The 18,352-nt window shown below is 44.2% G+C and overlaps 1 protein-coding gene across 4 annotated transcripts in view; it reads left to right on the forward strand.

Moving 5' to 3' along the window:
- CAB39 (calcium binding protein 39) overlaps nt 1-18,352 on the forward strand; it is a 175,531-nt gene that overhangs the window by 101,336 nt on the left and 55,843 nt on the right. For all 4 annotated transcript variants that reach the window (XM_086944067.1, XM_086944065.1, XM_086944066.1 and 1 more), the window contains one exon: nt 15,967-16,032. In XM_086944067.1, the coding sequence (XP_086800193.1) occupies nt 15,967-16,032 (66 nt within the window). The remainder of the gene's footprint in view (nt 1-15,966; nt 16,033-18,352) is intronic.

The raw sequence follows: 18,352 nt of genomic DNA on the forward strand, positions 1-18,352 counted from the left end.
TCTGCATCTTGGTGAAAGTAATCTGCACAACTGACTGAGTAAAATAACTGTCTATTGTTTCACACGACTCTAGAGATTGACTCTTATTCTAAGGAGCAAAGTTGTCATGTTTATGCGGTTGTTGGAAAACTGAATCCCTTCTTGTCTGTACCAGGGAAGCTGATCACTTCCTATTCAGTCAAGAAAGTTTCCAGTGACCTCTGAGCTAGTTGGTAACCAACCCAATTAAGTTTAGCTTAGTCAGTAGAGACCTGGAAGACCGCACTTCTACGTCCATACTATTGTTTGTTATTCCAATGCGCAGGGCCTATTGGGAAAATAGGAACTACACTACATGGCGCCCAACGTTTGGTAAGGCGATAAAACTAACGCAAGACGTTAGAGTAACTCAGTCGTGCATTTTTCACACAGACCCTTTCTACCGTAAATACTCCAATAGACGTCTGGAGTGGGTGAAAGGTTAAAATCCGCCCGAACTTAGTAGGAAGAGATTCCTATGTAAAGCTCTGGTTTATTCAACGTTGAAGGATACAGTGTTCCAAAATATTGTGCACCTAATCTTTGTCTCCTTGGAGACCTGCTCTGCAAAAACCTGCATTTCATACAATCTCAGACTTAGAGAACGGAACCACTGCACCCGCAGTAAATGCGACTCAGCAGGGTCCCGACGGTACTAATGAACCGGGTGCGGTAATCATCCCGGTCAACATAAGAAAATCTATAACGTCAAAACTTATAGAAGATGGACTGACCACACAATGTGGCACAGTCGTCTTCGTGGTAGAGGCACACGAATATCGGCAGACAGAGGTATTCTATTCTTGGATAAAATTTCCAGCAGCAAACGCTGCAACACACGAGTTCCACTATTCTAAAATAGGGGATCCACCGGAATAGTACGCTCCTTTCGAGGAGATTGAAATCCCATTAAAATACCAAGAGCACCTGCTCTGGTTTAAAGGCGCCCTAAAACATAATGATCATATTACCAGGCTCGGTCCACTAGGTAGACCAGGAGCAACGTGGCCGGTTCTAGCCAGCTACACACCACATCCAGACATTGATAAAATGTCAAGTGAAGAACTTAGTTAAAATAAGAGAATTAACAAAGGCATATAGAGAGTTAGTTCAATTGGCAACGGAGGATAGAACGATCTGCCAGAAGTTGAAGGAAACGGATATAACAGATCAACCAATTGAGCTTGCCAGAATTATAGAAAAATGTTATGAAGAACTAGTTAGAGACGGCTTGGGTGGAAAACCAGTAAAGCCCCAACTGCTCGAAAATCCTGAAATATTATTTATTAAAAATAATTCAAATACTCCTAAAAAGAGGTGGGATGGAAATAAAAAATCCACTCCCAAAGAAAAAGTTTTCCAGTCCAGAGGAAGGTCTCCTCGACGGAGGGAAAGAACTCCGACTCGAGAACACCAGTCTCCCCAGAGGGAGCCCTCTGAGAAAAGATATAACCTTAGAAATAGGGATAATTTGAAGAAGCCTGATAGATATCAAAGTATTGATACACGTCCCTCTCGATCTTTTTCGCAGAAATCTGAAAGAATAGGACGGTCAGACCCAGGAGAGCACACGAAGTCCAAAGACATGGAACCTGCTCAAAGTAAAAAATCACAATTTCCAAGAAAGAAGGTAGCCAGTATTAGAGTAATTGAACATGCCGAGAATACTGAGGACACAGTTGAAAAACGGGGAGTGGGCACAGACCATTCTAGACAGTGCAGCAGAAATCACCATAGCTCGCAAGATCCTGATCAGTCATCTGGAGACAGTGGACACGAATGAATACATTCAGGTTGAAACTGCCGACACCAGAGTTAGCGAGCCCCATAAGATATACAAAATAACACTGCGTATAGAGGGTGATAAGACTAGGAAAATAAGGGGTCTATTTGGGGATAAACTCTCAAAAGGCTATGACATTCTGTTAGCTGAAAAAGATTGGCCCCCAGAGTTTGTCAGGGAGTGCCCTCGTGGCGAAGAAATGATTATGCCTGCCTTCTCGAATCATATTCCGATTCACAAAAAATATACTTATGCAAGGACATGGGCAGTAGCCCAGGCACCAGTATTATATAAAAATCATGTAGGATGGGATGAGGACTCTCCTCCTCACAAAATCCAATTAAAAAGGCAACCGACTGCCCAAAGGCAGTATCCCATTAAGCAAGAAGCTAAAAAACAAGTCAGGGAGATTTTAGATCAACTTGAATACCAGGGGGTGATTGAAACATGCACCCCTCAAATGAACAATCCTTTGTTTCCTGTCTCCAAGCCAGACAATTCATATCGTCTAGTTTTGGATTACAGACACCTTAATGCATGTTGCAAAACATTTGCAGCACAGAATTCGCATAGTGCTGCACTAATGAATAACATAGTTAGGAAAAAATATAAAACGACATTAGACATATCAAATGGTTTCTTCTGTCAAAATATTGCACCAAAAAGCAGATACTTGACCGCTTTCTCAGTAATGGGGTCTCAGAAAAATTTCTGTAGGCTCCCACAGGGATTCAAGAACAGCCCAGGACTATTTTCAGCCAGAGTAACAGAGTTACTACAAATGTATGATGATGAGGCATTATCTTACGTAGATGATATCTGTGAGAAGTTGGCCTGATATGCAGTGCTCACTATTCTAGTGATCACTATGTATCAGTCCAAACAACCCTTATTGATGATTGGTTGTAAGTCAACCGATAGACCAGCTATCCTAGTAGCATGGACAAGAGCAGTCTTCGGGCTAAACTCTAGAGGGCGTGTTAAGCCAGCTGTTATACCATCACATATACCCCTTGAACACCAAGTGAAAGGACACCACACAAGTGTTATGAAAATAAACTGTGTATTTATTTAGATCACAACAGCCCTGTACTCTTTATGATGACAGGGTACTAAGCACACAACAAAACTCTTACGAAAATACTTTAAGTTGCACAATTTACACAAATGCCCGATGGGCACGGAATACCATATACTATGGAAGTGGAATGCAAAATTACTAGCAGGTAAGTACTGGACTAATAGGCTTTGGAATCGCTAGGACTACGTTACTGAACCTTCAGATTACTAGTAGGAGGCCTAGGGGACTCGGGTGCAGAGTGTGCACTCTCACGCGGGATGCGGGACAAAGTCTATGGAGGCTAGTAAAAGCAAAGTTAGTGTTCTCGGGCGAACCCGATAGGGTAGGCTGAAAACGAGAGTGGTTCTGGACCCTTGGATAGTGAGGCTATGCTGGAGCACCGAAATGCCGAAGTTACCTAGCCCAGGGGCTGCGGCTGCATAGGGTTCAAGTGTCGTCGGAAACCCTCGTTGACGAACCAGGAGCCTGAAAGAAGGAGTTGCTGGCAGGCGACCAGTGAAGATTGTTCGATAGATCCAAGCCTGGATCGGAGATGGAAGACACCTGTAAGCAGAGGGGACCAAGTCCTGAATCACTAGCCAGTGATCAGATGGGCACCAGGATGGCACCGGATGGAGTCACCCCGTCCAGGTGAGTGGGCGACGCTAGGCTCTGCAGTCTCACGGACCAGGAGGCGTTATCGGCGACCAGGATGGAGGTGCGAGCTGTCCCACGATGGTTGATGCTGTCGACGTCGCTGGACCCAGGATTGGGGCAACAAGTCTTGGCAAATTCAAGCCCACGCGGTGGACCTAAAATGGTGTCTGGAGTGGACCAGGGGGGTCTGGGGTGCTCCTCTTTTGGAAGGGAGCAAGGGCCAGTCTGGAGCAACCAGACTAGCAGTGGTGATGTCGTCGGGAAGGCCACAAGCCAGCGGGCTAGTAGCCAGACAACACGGTGAGCAGCCAAAAAGCAGAAGGGCCCCACGCAGATCTCGTGGATGCTGGGGGGTTGGTCTTCGGTGCTGGAGCTGCTCAGGGTCGGGGCTTCTCGGACCCCAAAGCACTCACCAGAGGATCCCTCGGCGGTCGTGCTGGATAGAAGTCGTGCAGTTCTGATGATGGCCGGTTCCTCGAGGTCTCGTCGCACCTACGGTTCTCAGCTTAGCTGTAGAGGTAGGTAGAGGTCAGAGGTGCCAGGGAAAGCCGGGTCTCGTCGTGCTGGTCGGTCGGATTCCGGAGGAAGGACGTGCAGCAAACCGCAGTGTTCTTAGATGGTGCCTGCGGGTGCAGGGTGACTACTCCTTAGTCACAAGGGAGAAATCTTGAGAAGAGTCGAGAGTTCCTTTCGTGGAAAGTAGTTTCTTGATTCAAAGATGATCTAATTTGGAAGGGGGCCCGCTCCTATCTTTATACTAGGAAAAGGGGCTGGCACGCGACTAGGTCCTGCCCATGGGTGGGACCAGGAAGGGGGGTGGTTACACCCCTCTCCCATGCCGGACTTTCCCCAACTCAGGGGCTGGTGTGCCCCTGGAACTGGTTCTAGCCGGCAGATGCATAGTGAGCACCGGGGTGCCACTTGCAGTCACCTTCCTCTAAAGCCCTGCCTACCCAGGATACACAAAACCCTGTCTGGGATGGTGATAGCACCGCCCCTGACAGGAAACCCTTTGTCTAAGCTCCCCTCGCTGGAAGGACTCCCAGCTGCAGGGGGTCAGACTTGTGTCTGTGGTGGCAGCATCCATTTTGTGATGCGGAGGCTCGAGTTAACTTTAACCGGGGTTCACAGTTACATACATGTCGTGCCCCTCTAGAAGGGTGGAATGCTAACCCCGTCGCCATAATTGGCGAGGGGTTAGTATTCAAATTCGTATGACACCTTACTCGACATGTTTTGATAAAGCGATACCAAAGATAGCATATAACCGCGAGGATTATAATGCACTTAAGAGTACATGGTACGCATTATCATGGAACAGCTATTAGGACTTGGTTCCGCAAGCTGCAAACGGGCTCAGTTCATGCCAGAGCACCATCTCACACGATTCCAAGCACTCTGCCTTCAGGATTGTCAAGGCCTGCCATAGGAGTGACTGATTGGAATCTGTGTGTCCATTTTAGGGTTAGATATAGGTATACTATATCTAAAGCAAAGGGTGATTAAGCCACCTTGCCCCAGCTGTCGTGCAGCCAGTTGTGTCGGATTTAGATGGCCAGCCAGGGGTGGCATAATACATGCTGCAGCCCCTGGTAGGCCCTGGGTACACCTATGCCCTGAGTTACAGGGTCTGATAAGGTGGCCCAGTACCAATTAGATATGTACCTAAGGTACTTGGAATCCATTTTTACAGAGAGCAGTATGCCTGGGGTCCTGATTGGCAGGGTCCCAGGCCAACTAAGTCGGAAAACCAGCAAAACACCAGGCAAAAAGTTGGGGGCAACCATAGTCAGGTATCCACCTTCCTACAATATCTATCTCACAGACGACGACTTGGAGACTCACTTGAAAAGAGTGAACACCATTATACTTGGGTTCGCAGCAGAGGGTTACAAATTCAACTTTAAAAAGTCCCGAATTGCCCATCTGACAGTATTATTTTTAGGATACGAATTATCAAGTGAAGGAAAAAGCCTAGCGGACCACTTCTTAAAGAAGTGCGCCGTGCTCCAAGCACCAAAAACGCTGAAGAACTTACAATGGATTCTAGGTTTTTTGAATTTCGGAAGAACTTACATTCTAAATTAGGCGGAGAGGGTTAAACCTCTCTACGAACTAATTAAACATGATTTTAAACCAATCACTTGGACTCAAAAACACACAGAAATTTTGAGATCACTGCAAACAGACATGTTAGCAAAAACAAAATTAGATACACGTGACAACACACGCAATCTTGTAATCCGAGTCATCCCAGGAAGAAGCGGATACACGTACCTGACCTCTAATGAGGGAGAAAAGGTACCAATAGCTTACAAATCACATTTGTACACAAAGGCTGAAATAAAATTCAGTTCAACAGAGAAAATTCTAACTGCGGTTCAGACTGCTGTAGCAAAAGAAAGGGCCCTAGCACAAGGTAAACGAATAATAATCGTTACACCCATACCGGCTTTGGAAGCGGTAACTAAAGCGAGCATTCCTAATGCTAAAGCTTTGCATCCGAGATGGATCCAGTGGGTTAATTCTCTTGCTGCAACAGACGTAGTTTACGAATTTGATCCTAACTTAAAGACACAGGAATTTTTACAATATGAATGTCCTCTGCCAATTGAAATCCTGCCTCTAGAAGAATACGGAAGTATAATATATACTGACGGATCAGCAGAACCCGCAGTTGGGGGCAAACAAGCTTACAGTGCTGCGTGAGCGATTGTTAAAGGTCGTTGGCACAAAGGAAAATTTAGACCAATGGTCACTAAAACACATTCTCTAGGAGATTGTTCAGCTCAACGAGCAGAATTGGTAGCATTTAAGATGGCGCTTGAAAATACTGATCGCGAATTCCCCACACTTATAGTGTGCGATTCATATTATTGCGTTCAGTCTTAAAATGAATAATTGCAGAATTGGGTGGAAAATGGTTTCAAAGATGCAAAAGGTGGCACAATCCAGCATAAAATGCTTTGGGAACAGATAGTTCTTTTACAGAAAGAACTACAAAAGACTCACGTGATACACACTCTGAGTCATCAACGTGATGGCGTTCACGTTGCAGGGAATTCATTGGCTGATGAAGCCGCGAAGGCAGCTGTGCAAACTGCTTCCGTAGCTGCAATTACTCGGTCACAAACAAAAATAGACAGCGACATTCTACAAGTTGTCAGTGCGTCAGTAAAAGATAAGAAAACACTCCCAAAAGGCTTTCCAGAAAAGTACTTATATTTAACAGATCCAAATAATGTTCCTTTTGCTCGAATCCCTGGAGTGGGGGATAGAGTAATTCCAAACATGGAACACAGGTTAGGACTAATCATAGCGGCACAAGAAGGGCTTGCTTCTGCACACGCTGGCGTTTCCGCTACAATATCACTATTAAAACAGATATTGGTGGCCTCACATGAGAATACAAACTAAGAAGTATGTATTAGAATGCGAAATATGCCAAAGAATGAAAGTATCAACAGTAAAACGACCAGCGTAGACACCCCTTCTCATCTCGGATAAACCATTTGCATGTGTTTACCTGGACCACTGTGGTCCCCTACAAAGGGACGGCAACTATAAATATATCATGGTAGCAGTGAATTCCTGTACGAGGTTCATATGGATGTGGCCCCAGCGCTCGGCTGACGCCAGAACGGTTATAAAAGATCTGCGAGTCTTTATCGGCACATAAGCAATTGCCATGTTCCATTCTGACCAGGTCCTGCTTTTAGCTCTCGAGCTTATAGGGAGGCCATGGCCAGCATGGGCGTTAGCTTGCGGTATTCTTGTCCGTCACACCCCGAAGGGAACAGTGTGGTAGAAAGAAAAAACCGGGACATAAAGCAATCTATAACAGCGAAGGTATTAGGTTCGGGTGATGGGTGGGTCAAACATTTAATAAGTGTCCAGATCAGTCTTAACAATTTGCTAAGAAATTCTCTAAAAGGTTTCAGCCCATATGAACTATTGTTCGGAACTAGAATGTACATTCAGGACTTAGATAGTCAGGTATCAGTGGTAAAAGATAAGAATAAAGACTTTGACATCAAAGATCGTTTGGCTGTTTTACAGGACTTGAATGAAACAAGAAAATCCTTAAGCAACATAAAGTTAAAGCAACAGCCAGCTACCACTGACGAGGCACCACCAGCCCCAGCAAGGCCTGTCTGGATTCCAACAATTGGGGATCTAGTCAGAGAAAAAATAGCGGTGAAGAAGGAATTTGGGCCTTCTTACAGAAAAGCCGTACCTGTCTTAGCAATCAACGGAACAAGATCAGTAGTACTACCGCCCCTTGCTGGTAAAAAGGAGAACAGAGTTGTATCAATCGACCTGGTAAAACCACAAGCATGTGGCCTATAATCAACAGTAGGTCCAGTGGACTCCTGAGAAACAACAGAATACCCAAACTTGCAACAATCCAAGAGGTTCAAACTGAAAGACTAATCACATTCGATAAGCCTGCAGTGCACAGAGAGGGACTATGCAATAATGCCATGGAACTTGTGCCACTTGGAACACAGATTGAAACAGTTCGTCAAGAAACACCAGTCTACAATGATGTGGCATCAGAATGTGCTACCGAAAGACAAAAGGAAAGAACAATCCCAACAATTGACAGAACTGCCTCTGGCTACTTAATCAACTTCGATAACTTTTCTGAAGATCAAAATGCCAGAAACAAAGACTTTTAAAGAAAAAGCAACAGAACTCTTTCAACAAATCAAAGAAGTATATCTGGATGCACCATTGATTGAGCATTGGATTATTTCAGGGGTATTTATACTCCTACTATGCCTAATTTTAGGAAACTTTATTACAATACAATGGACACAGCAAGTCAGAACATCAACTTAGTCCTCAAACCACACAGATCATCCCACGTGAAGAAAAGAGAACTGTCAACAGTAAATGTCACAGCCATTCCAATACCCGGGGGGGTAGTATGGGACAAAACTGACTATGAAATCTATGGTCCGGTCGAAATCTTGAAATATCCTCATCAGTTCAAGGTTTCCTTAAGTGACTTCGTAAAACCAAGTACATTTTCTGATGATTGGGATTTTGAAAGTATTAATATGATGTCTGATTTAGTGTTGTCAGCAAGATTTACAGATCATGATTATTTACAAGGTTCGTCTAGTTATGAACAGATGTACTGCTTCTCACATTATGGAGACCATTACTTACATAAATCTGCACAACCTAGAAATGTTTTTAAATATAACCAATGGGAACATTGTGCTACTCCACCTAAAAGCAGTTCTAAAACATTCTATGAGAAATTTCAGTACTTCTCAGGATTTAACACCAGTGATGCAGAAACGTTTTATTATAAACTGTTAGATAAAACGGGGTTGAAAACAAAGCCGACAAATACTAAATTGATATACTCAGAAGCATTTTATGAAAAAATGATGACATTTGGTTTTGAATATTGGAAAAATAACATTGAAACAAAAACCATCTGGGGTACAAAAGATTGGCAGGTACAAGGCATAGAAGCATTATTTCGAGCCTGCATGATCCCAGAACAAATAATGTTCTTAAATGACACAATTCACCAAACAATCTGTCTTGGCCTAGCTAAGATCAAAGACCTTAACAAACCGTCTATTCCGAAGCCAATACCTGATAATGCAACAACAGATATTGAAATAGACGTATCAAAAATTTTACATCTAAACAGAACACATCCTGATTGGAAAAAGGGGTTAATCTGGCCTACTGACACAAACAACTGTCAAGCTAGATTCCTGAATAAAACACAGGGGTTAGCAATGACCAGACCAGACCCTAGATACTCCCAGAGACAACATCCAGGGATAGTAACGACATACAGTGTAGGGAAGCTGTGCCTTGAATGACTAGAATCATCCACACTGGCTGAAATTAAGCAAATCTTATCTTTACTTAAAGATGGTGCTGATTTGCGTGATTTCATTCTGGGAACTCGCCAGCAGCGTCAGAAACGTTTCATAGCGACCAGTATATATGCGGCTTACAACGAGGCTTGGAAAGTCACACAAATTGAAACAGCTGAAAAAATACGAGAAATTGATTGTATTAATTTGGAAAAATCACTTTCTGTTGTGGACAATGGGTTAATGACTCTGTCCTCCAGAATACATTCACTGGACAGTATTGTATCATCTGCCATAGATATAATGGACAAAAACTTGCTAATGTTACAGCATGGCCAGTCGCAATTGCGTTCTATTGTACAGTTAGGCTGGACGCTGCAAAATCTTCGTTCAGGCTACGTGCCATGGCGTTTAATCAACACAACGTCATTATTTTCCATCTTTAACCTTACTGATAAACAAATCAGCTTGGAACAGAAAGGAGCAGACTATACAATCCTGAGCATTGACAAACTTGAGAGATTACCTTTGACAATGTCAGAAAGTCCTGTCATTGAATGGATAATACACAGGATTATCACAATTCCGATAACTTTCCGATTTAAAAATTGCCTTGAATACATACCTACTGGCCAGTATGAACGATTGGGTAAAGGATACATTAAGTCAGCATGGAAATTACCATACACACACACATGCTATAGTGACAGCAACAAAAATTTATTTCTTAGTGGTGAAAACTGCAAACATTCACTAAGTGGTATACTTTTGTGCCAGGGTATTAATTTACACGGAGCCTGTGAAGGAAATTCTAACAACCTTTCATGCCACCAACATGTCACACCTGCAACGCAGATAGAGCCTTTCTTTAAACAGCTCTCGAATGGGAGTTGCATTCTAATAACGAATCACAGCTGTTGTGGCCTTTTGCCAGGGAAAGCATATTTCGTAAGCGTAACTTCCATGGTCAAATGCTGTATGCAAGCATTGTTTCCAAACGGCCCTGGAGACACTGAGACTCCCATGTGGCCTCGTTTGAATTTCTCTTCTATACGAATTGATACTTTAAGCAGAATGAAGTCTGTGCTTTTGCAGACAACAGTGTCCATCACGTCATCGAAAGAGACGTATGATCTCCAAGTTGCAAGGACAACATCAGAGATTCATGACCTTTTATCAACATTGCCCCGTGCATTTCACAGAAATGCTTAGCCAAATTCTTAACATGTCTAGTGCCATAGGCATCCCAGGCGTATTTAAGACCATTTTTACGGGACTGTTAACACCATTCAAAGCAATTCTAGGAATCATTCCTAATTTTGTCCATTCAGTCTTTGGCGGCATACCCCTATTTTTGGGACTTGTAGCAGGCATTTTATTTTTGACCCTCCTGCTCCGATATGGCAAGCCAAAACTCAGACATGACTCCGGCAGGGATGGAAGAAACGATCCTAGCAATACGCTACCGGGACCGAATAACTAGGGTCCTTGGATTGCCCAGGCTGAGAGATCTGAACATGACCTGGTTTCTTTCATTCAGACCTATATGGCAGACCTGCATCTTACCTGTGCTTCGATGTATGCTATGCGGAGATGAGTGTGTGTTGGACATCTGTCTGCACCTCTGTGTGTAGGAATTTCCAAAGTGGCTTTAGCATGGAGACACGTTCTGATTAGACTGGATCCTGGGACTCCAGTATGCCTTTCCACTGGTACCACTCCTGCCATGGGTTCTCAAGAATATCAGGCCAACTGGGCTAAAGTCATCCAGGTTGCTCCAGATTGGGCAAGGAAGGTTTAACTCCTTAGCATGAGCGTCTGTCCTCTGACTAGGCTCCTTTTTGGCAGGATTTCCTATTGCAGCAACAGAGCAGAATTTTGCACCAGAACCTGTGCACACACCACCTTCATGGGTGGAGATTAAGCGACAACAGTTAAATACTTTTGATCTTCCGCCTAAGATCTGTGATGTCATCGTGGGAGCCAGGCGTCCCTCAACAAAAACTGTATACACCTGCCGTTATGACAAATGTATGGCCTGGTGTTCCTCCTGTAATATTGATCCATTTTATGCCTCCTTGTCTGGGCTGCTGTTTGTGCTGTTAATACTCTGGCAAGGCCTTGCCCTTGTGTGAGAAAGTGCCATCTTTCTTGCATGGTATGCCCCCACTTTTTGCTGATGTGCTTTGACTGAGTGTGCCCTGGGCTCCTGCCAATCAGGTGCCCAGGGCCTGTGTTCCTTCCCTATAACTGTATTGAAGCTAAAACCCAATTGGCATCCCTGACCTAGTGTCGGCCCCTGGTAAATGGTACCCTAGGTACCCAGGGTATTGTGACCAGAGCAGTCCCCTAAGGGCTGCAGCACTTATTGTGCCACCCTTAGGGGCCCTGCACCCAGACACCCACACCCTGCCTTAGCAGTCTGAGTGGTGCAGACCTAAACAAAGAGTCGAGATGGCACACATGCTTGTGTGCCATGCCCACAAACCCACTGCCCTGGCATACATCAGTCACCCCTCTAGCTGGGTGCCATATGCCAGTGGTGTGGGCACAGGTGCCTGAGCCCTGTGTCCCTACAGTACCCAGGGCCATTTCTGGGCACTGTAAGTGCAGAGATGCCATTAAGAATTTATGGTGCTGGGAGGTTGTCATTACGAACTCCACAGCACCATAATGGCTCCACTAAAGACTGACCAGTTTGATATCAAACTTCTCAGCACATTAAACCCACACTGATGCCAGTGTGGGATTTAATGTAAAATGCACCACGTAGGGCATCTTGGAGATCCCCCCTGAAACCTAATCTACAATCCATGTCTTGTCTGAGAGGCTGCCTAGGCTGCCACACAGCAGACATGTTGCTGGACCCCTGGGTGGAGACCCCCCCACTCTCCTGGGCCTGCAACAATGCACATCCTGGGTGAGGTGCTAGGTCTCCTCCCCCAGGATGGGCCGGGGGAAGCTTCAAAGGCATACTAGCTTTGTGAGCTTCTCCAGACCACTTGCTGCACTCAGCAACTGGCCCCCACTAGTTCTGACCCCCACTCTGGCGGGAAACCCTACGTGAGGAAAGGGGGTGTGCCAGCCTGTGCCAACTCCACCCCTCAGGTGGGAGAGGCGAGGTGAAGCACAACTCCGCGCTCCGGCCATCTTGAGGATGGGGAGCCCTGCCCAATCAGATAGGCTCCTGCCCCCCTCTCACAGGAGAGGAGCAGGATAGGGGTTGTACTCACCCAGGACAGGGACTTATTGGTCCCTGCCCTTCCCCTACCTGTAACACCCCTAAATGTAGTATTTAGGGGCACCTGAACCTTCCTTCCTTGAATCCTGATTTCGAAACAAGACCTGCCGTGCAGCTGCTAACAAGAGCCCAACAGCAACTGACTTGGCCCCAGCCCTACAGACCTGTTGATCTTTGATCCTTGAACCTGCTCCTACTAAATCCTAGCATCTCCTGTGGACAGCAACTTCAAGAACCCCGGTTGACCTGCCTGCCTTGACCCTCTTAGAGACTGGGACTCCCACAAGCAGTGGCTCTGCTCAAAAAGCAATATCCCTGGTGCCAGCCAGGAACCGCAAATCCAGCCCACTCTGCACCCGCCAAACCGGGCCTGTGCCCGAGTGGACAAAGACCCTGAGGACGTCCTCCTGGCGATTCTGACCTGGAATCCAGTGCCCAAGGACCCTCCTTCACGACCCAGACGACGCCTGCACGCTCAGAACCAGAGACCCCTCCAACCGCGACCAGCAGAGGGTAAGATTTACCGACGTCCAAAGACACCCCTGCACCCGGCGCCCCCGGCCTCTTGTGCCCAACTCCAGGGTGCCTACCTACCCTCCAAGATCCCAACTTACCCCTCGAAGTGTTGGCTGCTCCAGAAGATCCTCCGTCCCCAAGCCTGCAGCCTTTGTTCCTTTTTCAAGATCTACATTGAATAACATTGAGCGCCCAACGGCTCAAAATCACCCTGCAACCAGCGGCCCGAGTGCACCTGGCAGTGCAATCTTTGTCCTATCCTACTTCACCATTTGCCCTGAGCAAATGACCAGGAGCCCAGCGCCCACAGCTGTGTGGCCTGCTAGCCAGCAGCCACCAACCAAAGGCCCCCTGCCTCTCTTTGGATAACATTGGGCCTACCTACCTCTGCACCCTGCTGCCCCTGTGCCGCTGAGGGTGTACCAACTGTACCTACCTGACCCTGGGAGACCCCTGAGTCTATGTCCAGAACCTTAACTCTGCCAGTCGAGTATTTACCTAAAAGCCGATAACTCACTTTTCTTCCATAGGCTAACATTGACTGGTTTCACTTGGAAATTCTACTAGGTGTGAAGTTTTTGAACTTTAAAATATTAACCTAAAATCAGCCGAAAGACGAATTCCGATTTACTCACCTGTTATCAGGAGAGACCTCAGTGCTGCACCTTTTTAGCCCAGCACAAACCCTGAAAAGTAATTTTACCTGTACTCACTAGTAACCTGAATTTTATTCCATAGGAAACCATTAACTGTTTTTCTGTGAAATTTCTTCTATTTTTGCAAAGTACAAATATTCTTTAAAAATTCTACTAACTACCAAAACAGAGGTCCCAGTGCTGAACCTAGGGGTCCAGCACTGGATTACAAAAGTAACGTGAACATACTTTGCCTGCAAAATTGAATTTCCTTACATAAGATAACATTGGTAATTTCAGCTGAAAAAATACAATAATATTCCTTAAAAATCACTAGTGTAACCAAAACGCTTTTACTTAACGGTTTACAGCTCATGTCCTGGGACTGAATCTAGGATCCAGTCCTGTGGTTAGAAAAGTAATATAAAAGTAACTAATTGCATTTAACCAGAAATTCCCATTGAGCTCAATGTTGCATTGTGTTTGAAAGTGTGTTGCCTATTGCAAAAAACTGTAACTATTGCATTCAAAAAGCCTATTGCCGATTTGAAAAGTATTCAAAGTAACTCATCCTGAGAAACTATATATCGATACCTTGTTTGTTCTAAAATAAAACTATATCTTTTGATACAAAACAATTGGCTTAGAGTTCAGTTCTTAAGTGTGTGAGACCATTTGCTGACTGCGTGTGTAAAACAAATGCTTTACACTGTCCTCTGATACTGCCTTACTGCTCGACCAAGCTGCCACTTTAGAGAGTAAAGTTAACTCTTAACTTTAGCCTCTGCCAACCCTCTGGGGATTGGGGACTCTAAACACACTGTACCTTACTTTGGTCCAGTGTATATATAGAGCCACTTTTGTACACCTAGGCACTGTTGAAGTTTATTTTACCGCCGTCTCAGCCACTGCAACTAATAGATCAGCCCTCATTATTCAAGTCGCCTGTGTGACACGTTTACTTAAGGGCTTGTAACATTTGTTCCCTCTTACCTCTTTTCCCCCATTCGAGCCCAATGCTGCTGACCATTAAGACAGTACTCTTGCTGGCCATTTCATCAGCAAGGGTGAGCAGTGAGCTAAAAACTCAATGAGTTACACCTCCATACACAAGCTTCTACTCGGACTAACTGGTTCTTTGAACTCATGCCTCATTTCTACAAAAGTTGTGACTCCTTTATATGTTGGCCACAGCATTACGCTATCCAACATTTTTCGCCCCTCCTAATCCTTGTAAGGAAGAGGAGAGACTGAAGTGGAGTCTGTGTCCTGATGTATAAGAGGTTATCGAGAATCGCATCAAAACTAGCCCTCACTCTCTGAAGAAAAACAATTGGTAGCATTCTGAGCCCAGTACAAGTTGGCAGGAGTATGGATAGCATCTACATCCCAACAAGCAAACCAATTGTTACTAGTAGGTGAGGTTTTCCTGGTAAGGGATAGGAACTGTGGCCGGTTAATGCAGTAAAATTCAATACACACAATACTCAGATGGACATACTGGCGTACATCCTTAGATCCATGGTCATTAAACAAGTGAGCGATAAACCACCTCTAAGTGGGACATCACTACATTTTTTTTTATCAATCTGCAATATTTTAAAATCAGCACCGAACTGTAACATCTCTTTAACCTTTGATTTTGCCAGTAAAAATATGTATAATCTAAACACTGTCAAATCTTGTGTGCGCATGCACACCCTCCTTCTCCTCCTCCCCCCCCCTACGTGGGTGCTAACCTCTTTAGTTGTAGGGGGTTGTCACATTGTAGATTAACTCCATTGCTGTTGCTTTTTTCATATCGATATGTGCTGTGTTCAAGCTGCATGGGAAGAGGGCAAGGTGTATCCCTAGTATAAAGGGGAACCTGATGTTTAGACTCAGCCCAGACTCCCATTGTCGTGTCTCACCAGATTCAAGAGGAAATTGTTCAGATAGTAGTATAGGAAGTAGGCAAGGCTACTGTTCACCGAGCTGTTTTGTTTAGTTCTGTACCCATGATAGGTTTTGCAGCTATGTTATTACAATATGGTACTGGGGGACGTTTTTTAAGGGTGCATAATTCATATTTGAAAATGTAGTAAAAAGTTTGAAAGCAGACTGGTAAATGGAGCACTACTTCCAAATGAACTGTAGAAAATATAGGCTAATTGTAGGTGAATTTTGACAATTGTAATAGTTTGTATTTCCTTCTGTTTGTATAGTTCTTTAGTGAATATGAGAAATTGCTGCATTCAGAAAATTATGTTACAAAAAGGCAGTCACTCAAGGTAAGATATTTGTTTATATTGGTTTATGTACTCAAACCACCTCCCTTTTTCTGACAGTTAAATACGTGGATTTGGTCATCCCTGGAGTGTACCTGTGTTTTAGCTATGCTTGTGCAACTCCCTTAAATCAATCACCTCTGACTGTGTATGTATGCAACATATTACATAGGGGAAACCTTGCTACAAAGCTGTACACTAAAGAGATGTTACAGCTGAGATGAAGACTTGGGTCTCTGAGTCTTAAGTAAAAGGTCCTCTCTAACAACGTCCAAGCAGTGATGTTATATTATTATAATACTTTATTATACTTGCCAGCACTTTTGTTGCTTCATGGTTTTAAGAGCTTGCATGTTTATTAGTATAATGTGAATTACTATCCCCAGAAGACTTTACAACCTGTCATAAAATCTTTCAAGTCGTTTTAAGAGAAAATAATTTGTGAAGCTTCTAAAACCCGCTCTTTATCTTTTCTTTTAAGTTCTTTCTGGGACAACCTTAAGTGTCCCAGAACGTTCAACGAAAAAAGACTATGTCTGTAAAAGCAAATATTTTCTCCTTTAGGGCAATTGGGGATAATATTCGATTGACAGCCTGATTGTTGTCACTGTTTGAGCTCAATGGGATCTGAACAGATCCGGACTTAAAGCCTACATGACCAGATGTGTTTGGGGAAAAGTATTACTGAAGTAAACCTTTTTCTGAACTGCCATAGTAGTCTGCCACAGTCGTAAAGCTCCGCAGAGTATTTATTTTCTGAGATTAAGTGTAATGTAACAATGGCACTAGAATTTTAACTGGAGTTGCATGAATAAATAATCTCTTGCAGAGTCTACATTATTATCCTTCACAGTTTTTCACGACTAATCTTTCCTAGATTTACATGCTGTACAATATTCCGACATCTACTGGTTGGATGCAGAATAGTCTCTTCTGTATTGGGTGTGAAATAGTGTCTTCTGTACTTTTTTTTTTCTAGGCACTGTCAATGTCGTTCAACATTTTTTGTCCATGTTCATCTTTCTAAGATGTCAGACCTGTGCCATGGAAGCCCTGAGTGAGGTCACTATCTTCAGATTATTTGTTTCTCCTTTGGGTCTGGAAGCACAGAGGAAGAAGAATTAAAGAGTTTTCAGAGAAAGTGGAATTTTCAAGGGTTTTCAAAATCTCGGAACAAATCTGGAATCTCAGGGATTTTTCAAAAGATTAAATCCACCAGATGGTCAAAAAATTAGAGCGGGGTATGCAGCACACTCCTAGGTTTTGCACAAAATGCCATTGTACGTTCTCTCAAAAGGATACCCATGAGGTGTGCAGCCTTTGTTTGCTGAGGGATCATAATGCTAAAGGCTGTACTGCATGTACCAACCTTGAACCAAAAATGTTGAAGAGCACAGAAAAACCAGAGGCTGGCACATTATGAAATTTTGCTGATGGTCTGGGGTTGTCCCGCGATGAAAAGACACAAGGAAACAGTTGGTTCAAGGGAAAGGCTCTGATTTTGAGGCGGTCGAGAATGAAAGTATGCAGAGAAAGCCAGCAAAGGAATCTGTAATTAGAACCTAGGGTAAAATGTCAGGCACGCACTGAGGTCTAGTCAAAACCACGAGAGGAGGAGCACATCTAGCTGGAGCTACATTCAACATAGTAGCCTCCGGGGAAAGAAGTCCTCTTCTACTATGAACATAGGGGTTATCCCAGAGCGAAGGCCAATACATCAGTGTTGAGGCAGCAAATGAATGGTGACAGGCTTATACTGAGACTCTCCAGAAGATGATGTTGAGTCCTATCCTCGGAGCCATCACCATCTATAATTTACGACTGTATTAAACCATCATCAAAAAAACAGCAGCCTATATACAGGGTAGCCTTATTATTACAAATTGTGTTTTTTTGTTCCGAGATTTATTTGAGCGTGTCTTCAAACTTCCAACTACAGCTTGAAAATGTTGACAGCTTTGAAACAAATGTTCAAATTTGCCGACAATGACCATATAAAGGGGATTTCCTCTGTAGCATGATCTGAGGAGCACAAACGGGCATCAAATCACCAGTAAAACAAGTGCAGCAGCAAAAGTGAAAGTGACCACGGACAAGACAGCCCCCGATTTCGCAGGCACTTCTGTAAAAATCGCAGGATTTTAGCCCACTCTACAAGAAAAATAGGGGCTTCAATGGCATTTTTAGGGAACATTTCCTTAGATGACCTCTGCAGAGCAGCTACATGGGCTACACTGCACACATTCACAAAACACTATTGTGTTGATGTAGATGTGTAGATGTGCAAACAAAACAACAAGCTAATGTGGGCCAGGCTGTTCTC

Source organism: Lissotriton vulgaris, chromosome 11 (assembly GCF_964263255.1).
Source record: "Lissotriton vulgaris chromosome 11, aLisVul1.2, whole genome shotgun sequence".
NCBI classification, from domain to species: Eukaryota; Metazoa; Chordata; class Amphibia; order Caudata; family Salamandridae; genus Lissotriton; species Lissotriton vulgaris.